This window comes from Aethalodelphis obliquidens, unplaced genomic scaffold (genome assembly GCF_003676395.1).
Source record: "Aethalodelphis obliquidens isolate GAN/ISIS:26980383/991018 unplaced genomic scaffold, ASM367639v1 scaffold3, whole genome shotgun sequence".
NCBI classification, from domain to species: Eukaryota; Metazoa; Chordata; class Mammalia; order Artiodactyla; family Delphinidae; genus Aethalodelphis; species Aethalodelphis obliquidens.
In genome coordinates this window covers 3534748-3553938 of record NW_020837947.1, presented here as the reverse complement: position 1 = coordinate 3553938, position 19191 = coordinate 3534748, and the positions used below count along the sequence as shown (strand labels likewise).

The window sequence follows — 19191 nt, the reverse complement described above, 5'->3', positions numbered from 1 at the left end:
GGAATCCACAGAAATCTAAAAGGAAGCAGATAAAGGAACCCTGTGAGGTAAGCAAATCCCAAACTGTCTTTTTCTTGAGAGCATCAACGAAAGCCTAGATATAGAGTTGACGCTTGAACAACATGGGTTTGAACTGTGTGGATCCGTTAATTTATTTCAGTAAATGCCGTGGTAGTACTACCCATCTGCGGCTGATTTGAGTCTGCAGATGTGGACCCGTGGATACTGAGGGCCGACTGTAAAGTTTCATGTGGATTTTCAGCTGCATGGATGGGGCCAGGACCAGCAAAGGGCTATGGGCTCATCTTGGTTTGAAGGGTGAATATACTTACAGCTGCAAGGGGATTACAAGGAAACCAGATTATCTTGGATTTATTGCTGGAGGGAAAATAAAAATCTCCTCTGAAAAATAATAACTGCACATCATGTGGATTTGAGGCTTGCATCTGTACCACTCAGTAGTCTGAAAAAAAATCTCAACTAGATCATTTGATTAAAATTGTCCTGAATTGATACTGCCTTAGGTGATTGACAGAAGTGTTTGATTGATACATTGATTGATACAATGTATCAATTGATTGATCAATACATTGATACATTGATACAGAAGTGTTTTCTAAATCATAATCACGCAGAAGTATGCAAACAATGAAGTGAAAAGTATAGCCAAGTGATTAACAGCATGGGGTTTGGGAGTCTAAATCCAGGCTCCAAGAGTCAAGCACCGTTGGAGATGCCCACACTGCAGACCCAGGCCTCGAGGCGCCCGCCGCTCTTCGACCTCTGCAAACAAGGTCTCCCCATTCTCCCCATTCTCCTTCAAGTGGAGCAGAAAAGGGCCGACCCACCGTGGCAGCCTCGGCCTAGGGTTCATATCATTTCTTTTCAGGTAAACAGCTAGAATGCTGAGTCCACGATCCAGGTTTCAGTAGAGAATCTGACTGGTCCCCGTTTGGGCCACAAAGAGCTGTGACTGAAGGTCAGGGGTCACATGAAACAAACACGGCTGCCATGGCCAACCCCTGTGGGTTTGTCTGGAGGTGTCGGGGAAGGAGGAATGAGATGCGGACTATCGCAGTTACATGATAATAAACGTACCAGATATCATAAAAATTACGGCAAATTATATAATAATTTTCTGAAAGGAAGTTTTGATTTTTAAGTAAAAATCTCAAATTTTAGAAACAATTTTTGGAATGAAGAGGAAAGAGATCTGTTTGCTATTTCAGTAGCTTAGCCATTCTAAAATACTATCGGTATGTAAAACATAAAGTATTTACAAGTGGGAGTAATTGTGAATAATTCAATTTACTAAACCCTCTTGTTGACTGTTTATGCGAAAGGCACTAGGAGAGATGCTAGGTGAATACAGAAGTGAATAAGGAAAGGTCCTTGTCCTAAAGAGCTTTTAATCTTGTAACATAGATTATCACAACGCAAGGGGAAACGAGGGCCGTGCAAATGGAGAGGATCAGTTATGAGCTAAGTCGTTCAGCCAATAAATACTTTTTGTGCAACTACTGCTGTGCTTTGCACATGAATACTATTAAAAATCTCAGACTACTGTGTCTCTATTCCTACTAACATTTTATATAATATAAATATTATATAATATTATACTATATATTTTGTGAGTTTTGATTACTCACAAAAACAAATATCACATTGCAAAAATACATCCCAAATCTCAAATAACAATACCAAACGCACAAGAAATACACAGTAAAAGTTTGCAAAATAACCTTGTAACGGAGTCTTATATATTTCGGCTATGAATATAGGTGTTATTGGTTCAGAGCATTTTTCTAAAATGTTACATATGTGTTAATACCATAATAAAACTCAGATGCCAGTAATGGAATGCCTCGAAATACTTTTGAAAGTGCCTATGCAAGCTGCACTTGACAGTGGACTGTGCTTGCAGTGAGTCAAACCAGAAACACAGGGTCTGCCTGGCGCACCAAAGGCTGGACCAGGCACCCCTGGGCAGCCCCATGCCACCAAACAGTCTGACCCACGGCCGCCACAGCTCAGGAATCTATACCTAGCAACTCCATCCCTGCACTTTGAGAGTCATCTTAAAAACTATCTAAAATATTCACATAAAACTTCTGCTCTCATTTTCTTCTACTGCAGATTGTGTGTGAAAAAGGCATAGACTGTCCCTGACATCCCAGCCCACAGTGAGGAAAGACCTTCTATACCAAACAGTAAGTCTAGAAATGCCATTCAGAAAATAGGATGCCACAAACCAAAACCAAAACAATTAAATTATATGATTTTATGCCTAAATGTCACCATGTTGGCAATATTCCCAACTGGTAATAACCACATATAGAAACAAAATACAAAATGAGCTTTAAGGTACTTAATTATGATACATCTATTAAGTTGTTTGTAACATAATAGTTTATCTTTTTAAAGAAGCTTATAACATTCTCTTATCTAGAGCACCTATATCTAAATTTAGATACTTACATTATTACACTCTCCAAGGAAATACAGTGCAAATCCATCAGCTTTCGTGGCTGTCAAAGTAATAAAAAAGGAAGAAACTAATCTCAATGGAAGAATATAACATGCGTGAATTCTCTAAGGTGAGACCTCAAATATGAGTCTTTTGAATGGATTTGTTAGCAAAATTAACGGTCATGCAGTAAACTGAACAAAATAATTTATGGCTTTACTGAATCACATAATTAGAATATTAGCTATTGCAATTTTTAAGATGTGACACCCGCAAATGCATACAGCAATGTACTATGTAATAATCCATCTGTCAAAATGTGCATATCAGAACTATTAGAAAATATTTTTTAAATTTGAGACTTACATTTAATTTTTAAAGTATTTAAAAACAGACAAAGGGATATTCATAATACTGGATAACCAATAATATAGGCATCAACCGGAAAGAACGACGTACATATGCTTATATATCATCAGTGAAGAGAACATAATTTAACTTTATCTTCGGTTTAATTTTTCTACTAGGAGGAATATAAAACGTTTCTTACCAATTTTAATGATGCTACTCAATTCATAGAGGAGTAGTTGGTTGTCTCCTCCTGTATCCAACCGTTGTTCTATATAGCTGTTTAGTTCGTATACAACTCCCTGCATATTTGTATCTTGATACTATGAATAAAAGAAAAGACATAATTAAATATAATAAAATAAAAATTCCTTAGTTTGTAAAACATACTATTAATATATATGGCTTTATGTTATGTAATAGCTATTCATTATGCTTTTATAGAGCATGATTTAAATATTATGATCTACTATAAACACAGATTGAAAATTAAAATTGCTACAACTTACTCAGAATTATCTATAGACTCCATGCATGCTTATTTATGCTAAAACATCGAATGTTACAAATTACAATTTTGTTTCTGAAGTTTTATATTGATATATGATGTATCAGGCAACTAGATCAGTAAAAACAGTTCGAAAGTTTGCTAACTGAATGAAACATCCTAATATGCTAGAAAAGCCCCCCCGTGCATCGCACCGGGTGAAACAAAGTCTATTACTCTCCACTCACTTGGGTCCACGTGGCGACCACTCTAGTCTGACCTCAATTCTGTCACTAGAACGAGCTCAGGAGCCGCCGCCGTAGTAGCAGCAGCCCCGCTGCAAGCCCGTGGCCCTAGGCTGCACCGCGGTGCAGGAACAACAGCAGGTGGACAAAGGTCTGGGAAGAAGGTGGAAGCGAAACTGCTATAACCAGCACTGTGTCTTCTTCAAAGGGCTGAAAACAGTCTTCTAGGGAGCTTCCCTGCTACACAGCTTGCCTTCCTAAGCCTCTTCTAACATCAACCATGGCGAACTTTAAAATAAAATAAAATTCTGTGGCTCAAAACACTCTTGGGGGTTTTCCCACTGTACTTAGAACAACAGCCTCCTCCCAGCGTGGCCTTCGCACTGCAAGATGTGGTTATTTTCTGCCTTGGAATCCGTCTCAAGCCACCTCTCTCTGTCTCTCTCTGTCTCTCTCTCTCCCCCCCACCTCTTTCTCTCTCTCTCTCTTTCTCTCTCTCTCTCTTTCTCTTCCTCTCTCTCTCTCTCTTTGTCTCTCTCTCTGTCTCTCTCTGTCTCTCTCTCTGTCTCTGTCTCTCTCGCCCTCTCTCTCTCTCTCTCCCTCTCAGCAGGCCTATTGCTTCCTGTTACTGTTGAGCACTGTACTCAGTAAACACCTGTGAAATGAATAAAGAATGGCTGAACCAGTCAGTCAATCATTCCACAGACATGTGCAGCCAATCCTGACAACCTACTATACGTAGGAACACTTCTAGAAACAAAAGATGCTAGAGCATGAACAAAATAAAGTTCCAGTCCTCAAGGAACTTACATTCCCGTTGGAAGAGAATAAGTAATCTACACGGTGTGAAGGAAGGCAGTGGTCACGGTGCAGAAAGGAGAGCTGGGACGGCTGACAGTAAATGCCTTTGGAGGGAGAGGGCTACCTTTTAAATAGGATGGTCAGGGAAGGGAAGGTTCAGTGACATGAGATATGGGGACAGACTCCAATGAAACTTAGAACCCGTAAGGGCTGAAGTCTGCCCATCATCCACCACCTCTCTTGGCTTCTGACCTATTACCCAGAAAATCAAGTATCAAGGATGACTTGTCAAGAGATGAGTACACACCGAAGGGAATGGATTAGATTTAGCTGAGGTATAGAAACCTCGGAAACAAAGGAGAATGGCATAGGCTGGTGCTATTCGCAGGTGCTGGAACACGCTAGAATAAAGACGATGGTGGAAGGCAAATTTATACGGGGGCAAAAAGCAGAAGTACTGGCTTCAGTGCGCCAGCGCTTGCTTGGCTAAAACCTACTCCCCCAAATGGCTGACATTAAATGAGGCTGAAAACCAGAACTTCCCTGGTATATATTCCAACCTTGGCAACACTGGAATGCTAGAGGGGATTTGTCCTGCACGGCCCGTTTACCCATCCCCTAGCTATATCCCACGGGCACTCCCTTCATCAAGGCCATGAAAAATGCATCCCGAGGCCACACCCGCCTGGCCTGTGTGAAGAGCTCTGCGGTGTGGGCCTCGGATGACACCGCCCTCCAACAGGGTCCCCTGCTTCACTGAGAAGATGGGATCTTGGCGTCGAGGGGACAAGAGGCAGCACATAATCTCCAGAGATAAGGTATTGTTAGCAAGATGGACAGAACTGAAGCTGCTATCAGAATGACCTGGCCAGCAGAGCTCTTCGACATTGGATCAAGCACTCGATCAGTGTTCCTGGAACTGAAATAGGTAGGGCCACCTACTATTTTTTCATTTGTCTGGAGAGAGAAGTTCTGGGTTAAGCGAACAAAAATCTGACTTAATTACCACAGCAGGAAGTCAGGTACCTCAATGAATTCCAGACTTGAGCCACGTCACAGAACTTCTTGAATAAAGCCAGGGGAGACCAGGTCCCCTTGAGGAAGGATTTTGATTCACAGCCCCAACTTTACAGGGCTTCTTCCTACATTCCCCAAAGAGGTCTGCTGTCTTTAAGCTGGGTAACTGTGCACTGGGCGAAGGGGAAATTAGCAGAGGGATAGTGAAAAGGTGCATAAGAATCAAGAACACTTGAAATTCCGATGCCTACAAAACGTGACAGCATTGTGCGGGGTCGCAAAAGCTTTTGTTGTTTCTTATCATCTGTAAAAAGATCCTATTTGAGCTATTCCAAGTTCTGAAGAACTCCAGAGAAAATATTCTACTCTAATATACCCTTTCTTCCTTACTGCTCATCAGAACCACTCATTCTATAACCCCCCCACCCCAAAGTCCTGGGAAAGAGCTTATCTGAGACTGAAGCCAAGAGATAGAGACTGAGTCATAATGACAGACTTTGAACCCCTAGACCCAGCCATGCAAAAGCCTTCAAGCCTAAAATTCTATCCCTAGGCATTTCTTTTTCATGAATCAATCCATTCTTCGAATATACCCTCTTTTTGGTGGGGAAGGGATACTTTAGCTAGTTTTAAGGTGGGTGTTTAGTCACTCAATAGAGGAGTCCCTATAAAAATGATATACAGACTGACCCTTTTCTCTGACAATGTAATTCCGAGAATAGGCCCTTTAAAATGACCAGAATGCAGCGCTGACATTAATGACCAGCTGTTCTCCATCTCTTTTGGACAGGAAATGGGTTGTCACACACAAGTGAGAACAAGAAGACATTTGGGGTTATGGACAGTTTATCATGAGATTTCCTTTCAAGTCTCTGGGCTTCATTTTTTTCTTTTGTGTAACAAGAAGATTGAAATATATTGTCTTTAAAATACCTTTCAACAGTAACCTTCTGTGATGATCTATGACCTCGATTTTGTTGTTGTTTGTATTAAACTTCAAATTCTAATCTTGAACCTAACAGATGGGTTAGTACACCCTGTTCGCTTTGATAAGCAATGACAATTGCATAAATCTCATAAGAGAAAAATGTTTAATTATGATTACTAAACTATACAAATGTAATATTACCTCTAAAATATTAAAGACGTACATCCATAGTTAGTGGATCGTTCAAACCATAATATATTGAAAACTTTAAATTATATATAAATGTGAATAACAGGAATAATTATTATTTGGTTCTTATCCTTATGGCCATCTTGCTGGTCATGAGCCCTAACACGAGAGGGAAGGAAGACGCAACAAGTGGAGATGAACATCCAGAAACGCACTTCTCTTACGGAAACAACATGATGAAGAAAGTTTACTAAGGGATCAATTCCATTCAGTTGAATAAACTTTCAATTCTATGTCTTGACTAATAGAAAATTACGATAGTATATTCATGAAGTTGTTAAGAACTTGTGTTTGCACAGCATTTTTAACGTCACAAAGTCCTTTCACCACTGCCTTTATTAAAAGAACCCATATAAAGTATATACTGAGTATCACTGAGACATTCCTCAATCAAGATGAGTTAGAACTCTAAGGTACAATGAGTTGGGCGGTATAAACCTTAGAATCAAACTGGACATGGCCAACCTCATTTTCTGTTCCACGCTGGTTTTCATGCAGTACTTGCTTTTCATTAGAACAACCACTAAAACAATGGATTTGCAGAGATATGACTTCATTGACAGGACTGTAGTGACCTAACATTAAAACTGGGAACTATGTCAGGTTACTACTGAAACTGTGAGCTCCAGCAAGCTCTGACAGACGGTATTGTTTCCCATGAAACAATGGGATGTCCTAAATCCCATTAGTATGTCCTAAATCATCCCTGTGGGTTTGTTGTGGTGCCTAACGGCATTTGGAACACAGTTTGGGAAGCAGGGGAACGGCCACTCTTTCAGCCAGAGGGAAACAGTATTTTATGAGACACAGTGGTAATGAATGGAGAAGTATTAACTCTTGGTTCAGAAAGAAAGCTGAGACCTGGTCTCACCAGAAGAGTAAATGTCCTCAGACTTGCTAAAGTGAATTAGGCGTTTAAACACAGATTGGAAGACCACCACAAGAGTTTAGAGGCAATTCAAGAATGGAATGGGAGAGAGAACAAGATGAAGTCTGTGATGCCTGCTGGCCCCAAGAGCCCATGACTCTGTGAGGGGTTACTGACATATCTCGAAGCACTGTAACAAACACACTAGAAAACAGAGTGACATGGGTGTTGAGTTGGATAAATACTTAAAAGCATGCAAAATGAGCTCTTAGTTTCCAGTATGAAGCTCAACGTTTGAATAATATCTTCTCATCATCATTCTTTAGATTTTTCCTGTTTCTTTTTTAAATTTACTTTTTTAAAAAAAATAACTTTTTGTTTTGATGTAATTTCAAACCTACAGAAAACTACAAGACTAGTACATGAAACTCCCGCATACCAACAATTATTTACATTTTGTCATATTTGCCTTAACTCTTGGTAAATTATTTCCCTTCCTTCCTTCCTCCCTCCTTCCTTCTCCTTCTCCTCCTTCTTTTTCTCTTTCTCCTTCTTCTTTCTCTCTCTTGCTCCATCTTTTCTATCTATACACACACATATATACACACAACAGTAATAAATATTTTTTTCTGAATATTTGAGAACAAGTTGGTATGCTCCTTTTACCCAAACCTTCAGTATATACTTCCTAAGAAAAAGAATATTAAGAGAATACACTGAATTTGTACACTGAATGTGAGAGACATAGTTACAATGCAGTTATCATAATCAGAAAAATTAACATTGCTACAACAATATTAGCTAATTAAAAATTCACATTCATAGAGAACAAACATGTGGACACCAAGGGGGGAAATTGGGGGGGGGTGGGATGAACTGGGAGATTTGGATTGACGTGTATACACTAATATGTATAAAATCGATGACTAATAAGAACCTGCTGTATAAAAAATTAATTAATTAAATTAAAATTTAAAAAATTCACATTCAAATTTCATACCTTGTCCCAATAATGTCTTTATAATTATCCCCCGCTCAGTGGTCCAGGTTTGAACTCCAGATCATATATGGCATCTAGCTGTCGTGTCTTTTTGGTATACTTTAATGTGGAACAATTCCACAGCCTTTCTGTGTTCAAGCCTTTCTTGAACTTGATGTTTTTGAAGAATATGGGCCAATTTTGATTTGTCTGATACTTTCTCAAGATTAGATTCAGGTTCTGTGTTTTCGGCAACAATACAATGAGGTGATGAAGCTAGAATACTATCAACCATCCTACATTTGCTATTTGGCATTCTACTGGGAAGAAGAGCTTTCTGTTTTCCCTCATTCATTCATTTACATGAGCCTGGACTCACAGATGCTTATTTTATTCAACATGTGTAATTAATATTAATTAATACTGTTATACATGCATTTTAATGCTCAAATTGTCCCAGATTTGACCAATGGGAAGCCCTTTAAGATATCTCCTATGCCCTTTTGACAAATTTTCATGATGTTTTCAAGACTTTCTTACTTTCTCATCAAATATTTTGCTAGCGCTTGAACCAGCCATTTTTGTTTCTTAAAAGAAGTCCTAGATCCTTTTAGTGGCAAATGACATTTAAAATCTAAGAGCTGGAGCTATATGTGCCCACTGCTGTCATTGCTTCTAGGCTCCTTATCGACACAAATATAATATATATATATATATGAGAGGGCCTAATGTAAATATATATATACATATATACAAATATGTAATTCTTTACTTATTTATTTATAAATACATGTAGAGTAAAAGATTAAAAACTATGAGTTCTTACTGATACTTTCAATTTCAACCAAACACCACAGTGTACACATTCTAATATTCCCCATTTCTATATCTGTAATTCCTTACCCAACAATGAAATGTCTTACTGGCAATGACTATAACATATTTACATATTTTCTCAAGCCTAGAACATACGGAAGTAGTTTCGGAATTGTTAAGCCATGTCACTGAAAATAGCAAACCTACTAACTAGTTGTCAATATGTTTTAGATTTTTAGGTAAATGTAAGAAATACTAAAATATACAAAAATGAAATGTACAATTCATTAAGTTTTGACAAACAGATACATTCTTGTAACATATACACTAATTAAGACACACAAAATCACCATACAGGAATTAGTTGCATTTCTATTCACAGACTATCTGAAAAAGCAATTAAATAACAGTCTCATTTACAATAGCATGAAAAAGAATAAAATACTTAAGAATAAATTTAACCAAGGTGGTAAAAGATCTGTATGCTAAAAATTATAAAACATTGATGAATGAAATACAAGAAAGCACAAATAAATGAAAAGATACCCCCATACTCATGAATTTGAAGAATTAATATTGTTAAAATGTCAGTGGTATCCAAAGTGACCTACAGATTCAATGCAATCCTTATCAAAATTCCAGTGGCATTTTTCCTAGAAATAGAATAAACAATCCTAAGATTGTATGGAACCATAAGAGGCTCTGAATAGCAAAAGCAATCTTGAGAAAGAAGAAAAAAGGTGGAAGCATCACACGTCCTGGTTTCAAACTATATTATAAAGCTATAGTAATCAAAACAGTATGGTACTGTCATAAAAACAGACACTTACCAAATGGAACAGAATAGAGAGCCCAGAAATAAACCCATGCATATAAGGTCAACTACTCTTTAACAAGGGCAACAAGAATACACAGCATTGAAAGGATAGTCACTTCAATAAATGTTGATGGGAAAACTGGATATTCACATACAAGAGAACGAAATTGGACCCTTATCATATGCCATACACAAAAATCAACTAGAAATAAAGACTTAAATATAAGACCTGAATACTGTATTGCATACCTGAAATATGCTAAGAGTAGATCTTCAGCATTCTCACCACACACAAAAAAAGAAAAAAGTAATTATGTGAGTGATGACTGTATTAATTAACTTTATTGTGGTAATCATGTTACAACATATATCAAATCATCACCCTGTATACTTTAGACATATACAATTATTATTTGTCAAGAAAAGAAAAGGAAAATAATTTTTAAAATAAATGTAATTTTTAAAATAAATAATAAACATCTCAGCAATAATAATAAAGGTATAGAACATTTCATCTTTCTATAAAGTCCCTCCCATGGTCCTTCTTAATTAACCATCTTCCCACTAGAGTGGTGCCTGTTTTAAGAATTTTATGGAAATGGAATCACACACATGAACTATTTTGAATCTTGTTTTATTTGTTCAACATAGTATTATTGATATTCATCCATGTTGGTGTGTGTTCTGGTAGCTTGTTCCTTTCTATTTCTGGTAGCATCTGTGGTATAAATATACCACAAATTGTTTATCTGTTCTACTATTGTTGGATATCTGGGATGTTTTTGTTTCCAGCTTTGGAATGTTGGGAATAAAGCTGTTATGAACATTCTTGCAGAAGTCATTTTGTGAACACAGGTTTTCAATTATATTAGAATAAAGGCCACATGTAACAAACCAACAGCTAACATCATACTCAATGATGAAAAGCTGAAAGCATTTCCTCTAAGATCAGGAACAAGACAAGGATGTCCACTCTCGCCACTTTTATTCAACATGCTTTTGGAAGTCCTAACCACAGCAGTCAGAGAAGAAAAAGAAATAAAAGGAATACAAATTGAAAACGAAAAAGTAAAACTGTCACTGTTTGCAGATGACATGATACTATACACAGAAAACCCTAAAAACACCATCAGAAAAGTACTAGAGCTCATCGATGAATTTGGTAAAGTTGCAGGATACAAAATTAACATACAGAAATCTGTTGCATTTCTATACACTAACAATGAACTATCAGAAAGAGAAATTAAGGAAACAATCTCATTTACCACCACATCAAAAAGAATAAAATACCTAGGAATAAACCTATCTAAGAAGGCAAAAGACCTGTACTTGGAAAACTATAAGACACTGACGAAAGAAATTTAAGAAGACACAGACATTTGGAAAGATAAACAGTGTTCTTGGATTGGAAGAATCAATAATGTTAAAATGACATACATCCCAAGGCAATCTACAGATTCAGTGCAATCCCTATCAAAATACCAATGGCATTTTTCACAGAACTAGAACAAATAGTTTAAAAATTTGTATGGAAACACAAAAGACCTCGAATAGACAAAACAATCTTGAGAAAAAGAACAGGGCTGGAGGAGTAATGGTTCCCCACTTCAGACTACAGCTACAAAGCCACAGTAATCAAAACAGTATGATACTGGCACAAAAACAGACACAAAGATCAATGAAACAGAATAGAGAGCCCAGAAATGAACCCCCACTTATATAGGTAATTAATCTATGACAAAGGAGGCAAGAATATACAATGGAGCAAAGACAGTCTCTTCAGTAAGTGGTGTCGGGAAAACTGGACAGCTACATGTAAAAGGATGAGATCAGAACATTCTCTAACACTATACACAAAAATAAACTCAAAATGGATTAAAGACCTAAATGTAAGACCAGATACCAGAAAACACCTAGAGGAAAACATAGGCAGAACACTCTGACATAAATCACAGCAATATTTTTTGGATCTCTTAGAGCAAAGGAAACAAAGGCAAAAATAAATAAATGGGACCTAATTAAACTTAAAAGCCTTTGCACAGCAAAGGATATCATTGACAAAACAAAAAGACAACTTACTGAATGGGAGAAGATATTTTCAAATGATATGACTGATAAGGGGTTAACATCCAACATACATAAACAGCTCATACAACTCAACATGAAAAAAAACAACTGATTAAAAATTGGGCAGAAGAAGTAAATAGACACTTTTCTAAAGAGGAAATGCAGATGGCCAAGAGGCACATGAAAAGATGCTCAACATCACTAATCATCAGGAAAATGCAAATCAAAACCACAGTGAGATATTACCTCACACTTATCAGAATGGCTATCATCAAAAATCACAAATAACACGTGTTGTTGAAAAGCGAACTCTTGTGCACTGCTGGTGGGAATGTAAATTGGTGCAGCCACTGTGGAAAACAGTATGGAGGTTTCTCAAAAAACTAAAAATAAAACTACCTTATGACTCAGCAATTCCATTCCTGGGTATATATCCAAAAAAACCCAAAAACACTAATTCAAAAAGATACATGTACCCCAGTGTTCATAGCAGCATTATTTACAATTGCCAAGATATCGAAGCAACCTAAGTGTCCATCAACAGATGAATGGATAAAGAAGATGTGTTATATATATACAATGGAGTACTACTCAGCGGTAAAAAAGAAGTGAATTTTCCCATTTGCAGCAACATGGATGGACTTGGAGAGCATTATGTTAAGTGAAATAAGAAATAGAAAGACAAATACTGTATGATATCATATGTGGAATATAAAAGATACAACTAGTGAATAAAATGAAAAAGAAGCAGACTCACAGATATAGAGTACAAATTAATGGTCACCAGTGGGGAGAGGGAAGTGGGGAAGGGCAATACAGGGGTAGAGGATTAATAGGTACAAGCTATTATATTACATATAAAATAAGCTACAAGAATATGCTGTACAACATGAAGAATATAGCCAATATTTTATAATAACTATAAATGAAGTATCACCTTTAAAAATTGTTAATCACTAAACTGTATACCTGTAACTTATATAATATTGCATAGCAACTATACTTCAATAAAAAATAAATTTTTAAAAAAGTAATACTTAATTCTCAGAAAAAAATAGAAACAAAATTATACTAGGCAAATACATGACAGGGATATTCCTGGGTCAAAAAGTAAATGCATGTTTAACTTGACAAGAAAGTGGCAAACATTTTTCAATGTTATATATTAAAGATCAAGTTATCAAAATGATTTGAGTATTTTAGAGGAAAATAAGTTATAAATATAGGTCATTTACTTCACACAAACACCATAGGCAGAAGAATTTTAACTACTCTAAGGATGAGCAATCGCAATGAACAGTTAAGAAAACCTGTGGCCTCAAAGGCATCGTGGGAGAAAAAGAGAACAGGGCTAGGAAAGAGGGTGCTACTGACCCTTTTGCAAATGCTTATTTTAAAAGAAGTCCTCAACAGCAAGCAAGGGATTAGTAGATATTCATCCTGAGCCCATCCTAACACTAAGAGGAAGCTGCCTCGCTTGTCCTGCCACATAACTGAGTGCAGAGGGAAGGCTACACGTGGCGCTAGTTCAGAGGAAGCGTCTTACAAAAAGCTGCAAAGGATGGAGAAAACAGGAGGAAGGCAGGAGAGCAACGAGCAGGACATGAGGACAGAATGATCACAGCTTACACTTACGAAAGACAGTAAATTCACGTTAAAAGCGGCGAAAGCAAGCAGGCTGAGAGTCTATAAATGAGGGAGGCATTCTTTTGAAAACACATCATCAGCTCAACACAAGGACAGAAATAATAAAAACTAATATTCCTAAAGAACACTTAAGTTTTCAAAGGACTATTATTAACTAATTTAATTTAGGGCAAAAAGGTCCATGAGATGAAAGGGCTTTTCATAATAAAAATTTAATTTAGGAAGAATGACTCCAGGAGATAAAATAGTTTCAAATCACTCAAGATAAAATAGTTTCAAATCACTCAAGTAAAATAGATTCAAATCACTTAAGACCGCTAATAGAAAACAAATTAAGTTATCAGGAGAAGATGAATAAAGAGAAGGTTAGAGAAACAAAAGATGTATCTAAGGGCTTTACCTAGTAGGTATACTTCTGAATGTCAGTAAGTAAATAAGTCTTTTTAAACAAGTATTTATTCACCAACGTGTCAAGCACTATTGTAAGTATCAGATAAGGCTCTAACGTTCACGGAATTTAAATCCCAGTGAGAAGAAAGTGATAAACAAGAAAATATCAGCTTGTGATAACATCTACGGCAAAAATGAAACATATTTATGACTTTGTTGCCACCTTTAATGTAATAAACTGCGATCTAGGAGAAACTGGATTTTATGCACAACTACTCTTTGGCTGGATCATTACTATTTTCGTTTTTCATTCAATAAGGAAATGTGCACAAAACAATGGCCTTTAATTAGCCTTTGGTTCTGTGGCCAAGACCAAACTCTACTAAGACCAAACAGCTTAATACTGTTTCTCCATTGTTAACTCTTTTCAGCATCTATATTCTAAAATAAAGTTGTGGTTGCCAAGAAGGGTCTTAAAAAACAGGTAATAATTTAAAATCTTGTGAAAGAAGAATGTGTTCAGTTCCCATTTTTTAAAAGAATTATCATAATGATTTGATATTGTTTTTCATCACCACCGTCATGATTAATAGGATCTGTATTCTTCTATACATCACTCATATCATTTTATTATCATTGATCAGGAACAAACTTTACTAGACAGATGATTGGTATGTTTAATTTATTGTTAAGATTATGGGTTTCATCCTTAGTACAAGCAAACAAAAATCACTATCATTGACCACCGTTTTCCAGTATGTAAATAGAATGAAATATTTTCGTAGAGCAGATGGATGCATTCAGTTACATAGGGAAATATTTTGCAACTAGTTCTCTCAGGAAACCGAGGTGCTTAGAACAGATACTCCACACGGGTTTCTATGGCTATAGTTAATAACTAGCGGCAAAGCCTGTGAAATGAAATTTAGCTAAAACAAACAATGCCATGCTTTATGAGACATTTTCTTTGGGGTTTCCACAAAACTCAAGTTGGAGTGCCTGAAGCTATTTTGACCGGTGTGATATGGAAAACACAGACCCTGCTTGCAGGCTTCCAGCCAGTATTCCTCAGGAAAGTGGGTGATTTTCCATCAGGGTGAGAAATACTTGTTGCGCTCTTTGATATTTAAAATCCAAAATGCCAGAATTTCACTTTCCCTGATAGGAATGCTACATCTCTGCCAGCTCTGGCTTCTCCGTCCTACAGATATGATGATAATCAATGGGACGGTGACCTGCCTGTCCTCTAGGGCCTTGTTTCTAAGTATCATATTCAACTGTCCAAACCCCACCTCTTAGTCAAATCCTGATTAAAGTAAATTATATACAGGGAGATTTTAGAAGACATGCTTTCTGTCTGCTTCTCCACACATTCTAACTTCTGTCCTTGGGCCACAGCACATGAGCCCCGTGATTATCAGCTGGAGGCGGGGTACAGGTAACATGAAACATTACTCCAGATAATTCTGCCATGTGTCTACCTACTCTCGCTGTTTGTATATCACCTTCACTTACTGAACAGCGAACCACATTTTAATAGTATGTCTCTGAAACTTACTAAAGATGGATGTAAGATTATATAAACAGATTTGTACTTTTATGAAATTTAGTAATGACAATAAAAACTTTGCCCTTAAGAATAATTGATTGGTATCCTTCCCTAAGACATGTAAAAATAAATAAAGGAAACCTTATTTAAATTGGAATCAGTTAAGGGCAGAAGGGGGAACTCTCCTGCAGACCCCAAACAGGAAGAGACTACCTTGCATCTCCAACTGGGAGAAGGCTGCTTACTACCTAACTATCCAGTAGAAGAAAAGAAAATCTTCACCCCGCCCAGGCACAGCCCAGCCAACAAGAGACTGTCACAACTCAGCCAATGAAAAGACACTACACTCTGAACTCCCAGTTTCCTCCAGTGGACTTCTTGCTTATCAAGAGCCCCTCCAAACCTCCCCTTTTCCTCTGTAAAAGACCATTCCTCTTCTTTGTCTGGACTTGCTTACAGTCTTTGCTATAACATTCTTATCCCAAATTGCAATTCTCTGCTACTCCTGAAAAAAACATACCTTGCTGGTAAAATAACTGTCTTTTATTTTTAAGGTCAACTTTACACAAGTGAAGCAACCTACTTTGGTTCAGTTTCACGTAACTGGAAGTTAACAGCCTGCTTATTCATAGAAAAGTACTGACTATTCCAATTTTTATTTCTCCTCTTCTGTTTCTTCCCCTATTTTGTTTCTTTGGTTATATTTGTTTTCTGATAACCAATTAAAAATTCTTTTTAAGACTGATATGGTATAAAAAGAAATTGAAAGTGAGTAAATGGGAATTAGTTGCGAAGGAAAAGACTTGATGTGTCCTGGGGAGGCTGCCGAAGGTGGGTGAGGCCCCTTGAGCACTCAAGGGCAGTGCAGCAGCCAACTTGCCCCCTGTCCCAGATCATCATGCTTTCTCTCTCGACTGTATTATTTTCGTTAGTATATTTCTGTTGTCATTTAGCCCATTTTTAAAAAGACAAACCAAACATTTTAAAAAGAAAATATCTCAGGGGTGGAGACTGGAAAGTGGTCAAAAGATACAAACATTCAGTTATAAAATAAGTAAGTTCTGGGGATATAATGCACAGCATCGTGACTGTAATTAATAAGACTGTATTGGATATTTGAAACTTGCTAAAGGGAGTAAATCTTACAGTTCTCACCACAAGGAAAAAGACATTTATAACTATGTGTGGTGGTGGATGTTAACTAGACCTATTGTGAGGATAATTTCACACTATGCACATATATTGAATCATTATGTTGTGTACCTGAAACTAACGAAAGATTATGTGTCAATTGTATCTCAAGAAAAATATCTCAGCTCCCTATTTAGCTACCACCCTATTTCTCTTCTCTCTTTTAAGGCAAGACTCCGTAAAACAATTGTCTATATTTGCTGCCTACAATTTCTCTTCTTCCTCTCCCTGTCCCGCCCTCTCCTTCTCCCTCTCCCCCTCTCTCTCTCTCTCTCTCTCTCTCTCTCTCTCTCTCTCAAACTCAACCTAATATCTCCAGTGAAACAGCTCTTACTTAGGTCACCAATGACTCCACTTTGCCAAATCTAGTTGTCAACTCTCAGGCTTCATTACCCTTGAAATACAGGCAGCATTTAACACACCGGTGATCATTCTCTCTGTCTTGACATAATTTCTCCTCCTTGCCAGGATGCACACACCCCTGGTCCTCCTCTTGCCCCTTGGACACCTCTCTTCAGTCTCTGTAGGTCCTCCTCCCATCTCAGGCTTCTAAATGTTCTGTGCCAGGGCTGGCCTTTGGTTTTTATCCTCTTCTCAAACCACAGGCACTTCCTAGGTGATCTCATCTAGCCTCACCACTCCACATACCACCCTACATGCTGATGATTCTCAACTCGCCCATGTTACTAAGACTTCTCAGAGTTCTACCTCTAATCCAGATCATTTCCCTATACTCCAGACTTACATATATCCAGCCAACTACTTAACATCTCTATTTAGAAATCTACTAGTATCTCAGACTTAGCACATCTAAGACTAAGCACCCAGTAGTGGCCTCTGTTTACCCCTCCTCCACACACACCTTGACCTGCCCCTCTGGCAAACACTCCCATCGAAGTAATAGCAACTCACCCTTCCATCTGCTCAGGCAAAACCTCGATGCGATCATTGCTCTTTTTTGTCTCTTTTTATACCAGACGTCTGATTAATCGGCAGTTCTTGTTCACTCTACTTTCCAAATATACGTAGAATTCAGTCTACCAAATCCAAACACTTCTCCCCACCTCCATCCTCATCAGCCGGGGACAAGCCATCTTCATCTCTCACCACGATGACCGCACTAGCCTCTACCTGCCACCACCCTTGGCAATGAAAGTCCTGCCGAATTTATTAAGATTTCTGCACTTACGTTTGCGCTAGTAAAACTGGTCAATACTTTTTCTATTTTGTATAATGCTCTAATTTTTGTTTTAGGAATAAAATTCGGTCTTGAGTGAGATAAGTTATTTTCTTAACTTTGGAAATACATACTTTATATTATGTAGGAATTTTCTCCTTTTTTATGTTTGGTGGAATTATCCAGTAAAACCTTTTGGGTATGGTGCCATTTTAGGGGGGTCTTTTAATAACTTTTCAGTTTTTTTTCGTTGGTTAACAATATATTTAGGTTTCTTAACTCTTTTTCAATCAATTTTAATAATTTATAATTTCCTTAAAATTTCCCATTACATCTAATTTTTCAAATGCATTAGTATCTACTATTCCTTATTAAATTAGTAATAATCGCCCTGTTGCCTGTACTATAGTTATCTTTCCTTTCGCATTCCTTAATATTTGTTATTTTCTTATTTCTTGAATAGATTGCCAAACACAGTCTATTTTATTGATCTATTTAAGAAAATATCTTTTTCATTATTAATCAAGCCTGTATTTTAAATTGTGGGCCATTAATTTCTTTTCATTAATTCCCTCTGCTTTTAAAAAGTTTATTTTTGGTGTTCTAGAAATGAATATAAGAATATAAATTTTCATCCTATTGCACACCTTAGGTTTGGTAGATTTTGTCCCCATTTTACATTTGAGCCTTTTAAAAGTTATTTTTTTAAAAGGTCACCCAGATGAAGAGTGGCAAAGTAGAAATTCAAATCTAAGTGTGATTTACACTATACCAGAGAAGTTCTTTTGAATGTATCACACGCAAAAGACATAGAGATGCAATTCACACAAAAAGAAACATAGTTAACATATGGCAATAGGTTTATTTGCTTTAAAAAAAATATTAAAATAATGGCATGCCATTTACACAAGAAGAGATATAATTGCTAATCAAATTGGGTTACAATGAAACCTTAAATTGGAACAATAATTTGATAAACCAACTTAACAATGTATATTAATTGTCATAAAATATTTGTGTCCTTTGACCAAGTAGCCTTGAATCAGTGTTTTTCCTCAGGACATATTTCATAAGACTAAAACTGCTATATAAAAATTAGAATATAAGGAAACATATCTACAGCATTTTGAGCGACAAAGACAGTCCCC

General features: G+C 37.0%; 1 protein-coding gene across 1 annotated transcript in view; it reads right to left on the bottom strand.

The window, feature by feature from the left end:
• Nucleotides 1-19191, bottom strand: part of PDE10A (phosphodiesterase 10A) — a 296868-nt gene that overhangs the window by 90780 nt on the left and 186897 nt on the right. The window contains exons 4-5 of the mRNA XM_027081576.1: nt 3018-3138; nt 2479-2528 (exon numbers count right to left, since the gene is read on the bottom strand). Coding sequence (XP_026937377.1) covers nt 2479-2528; nt 3018-3138 — 171 coding nt within the window. The remainder of the gene's footprint in view (nt 1-2478; nt 2529-3017; nt 3139-19191) is intronic.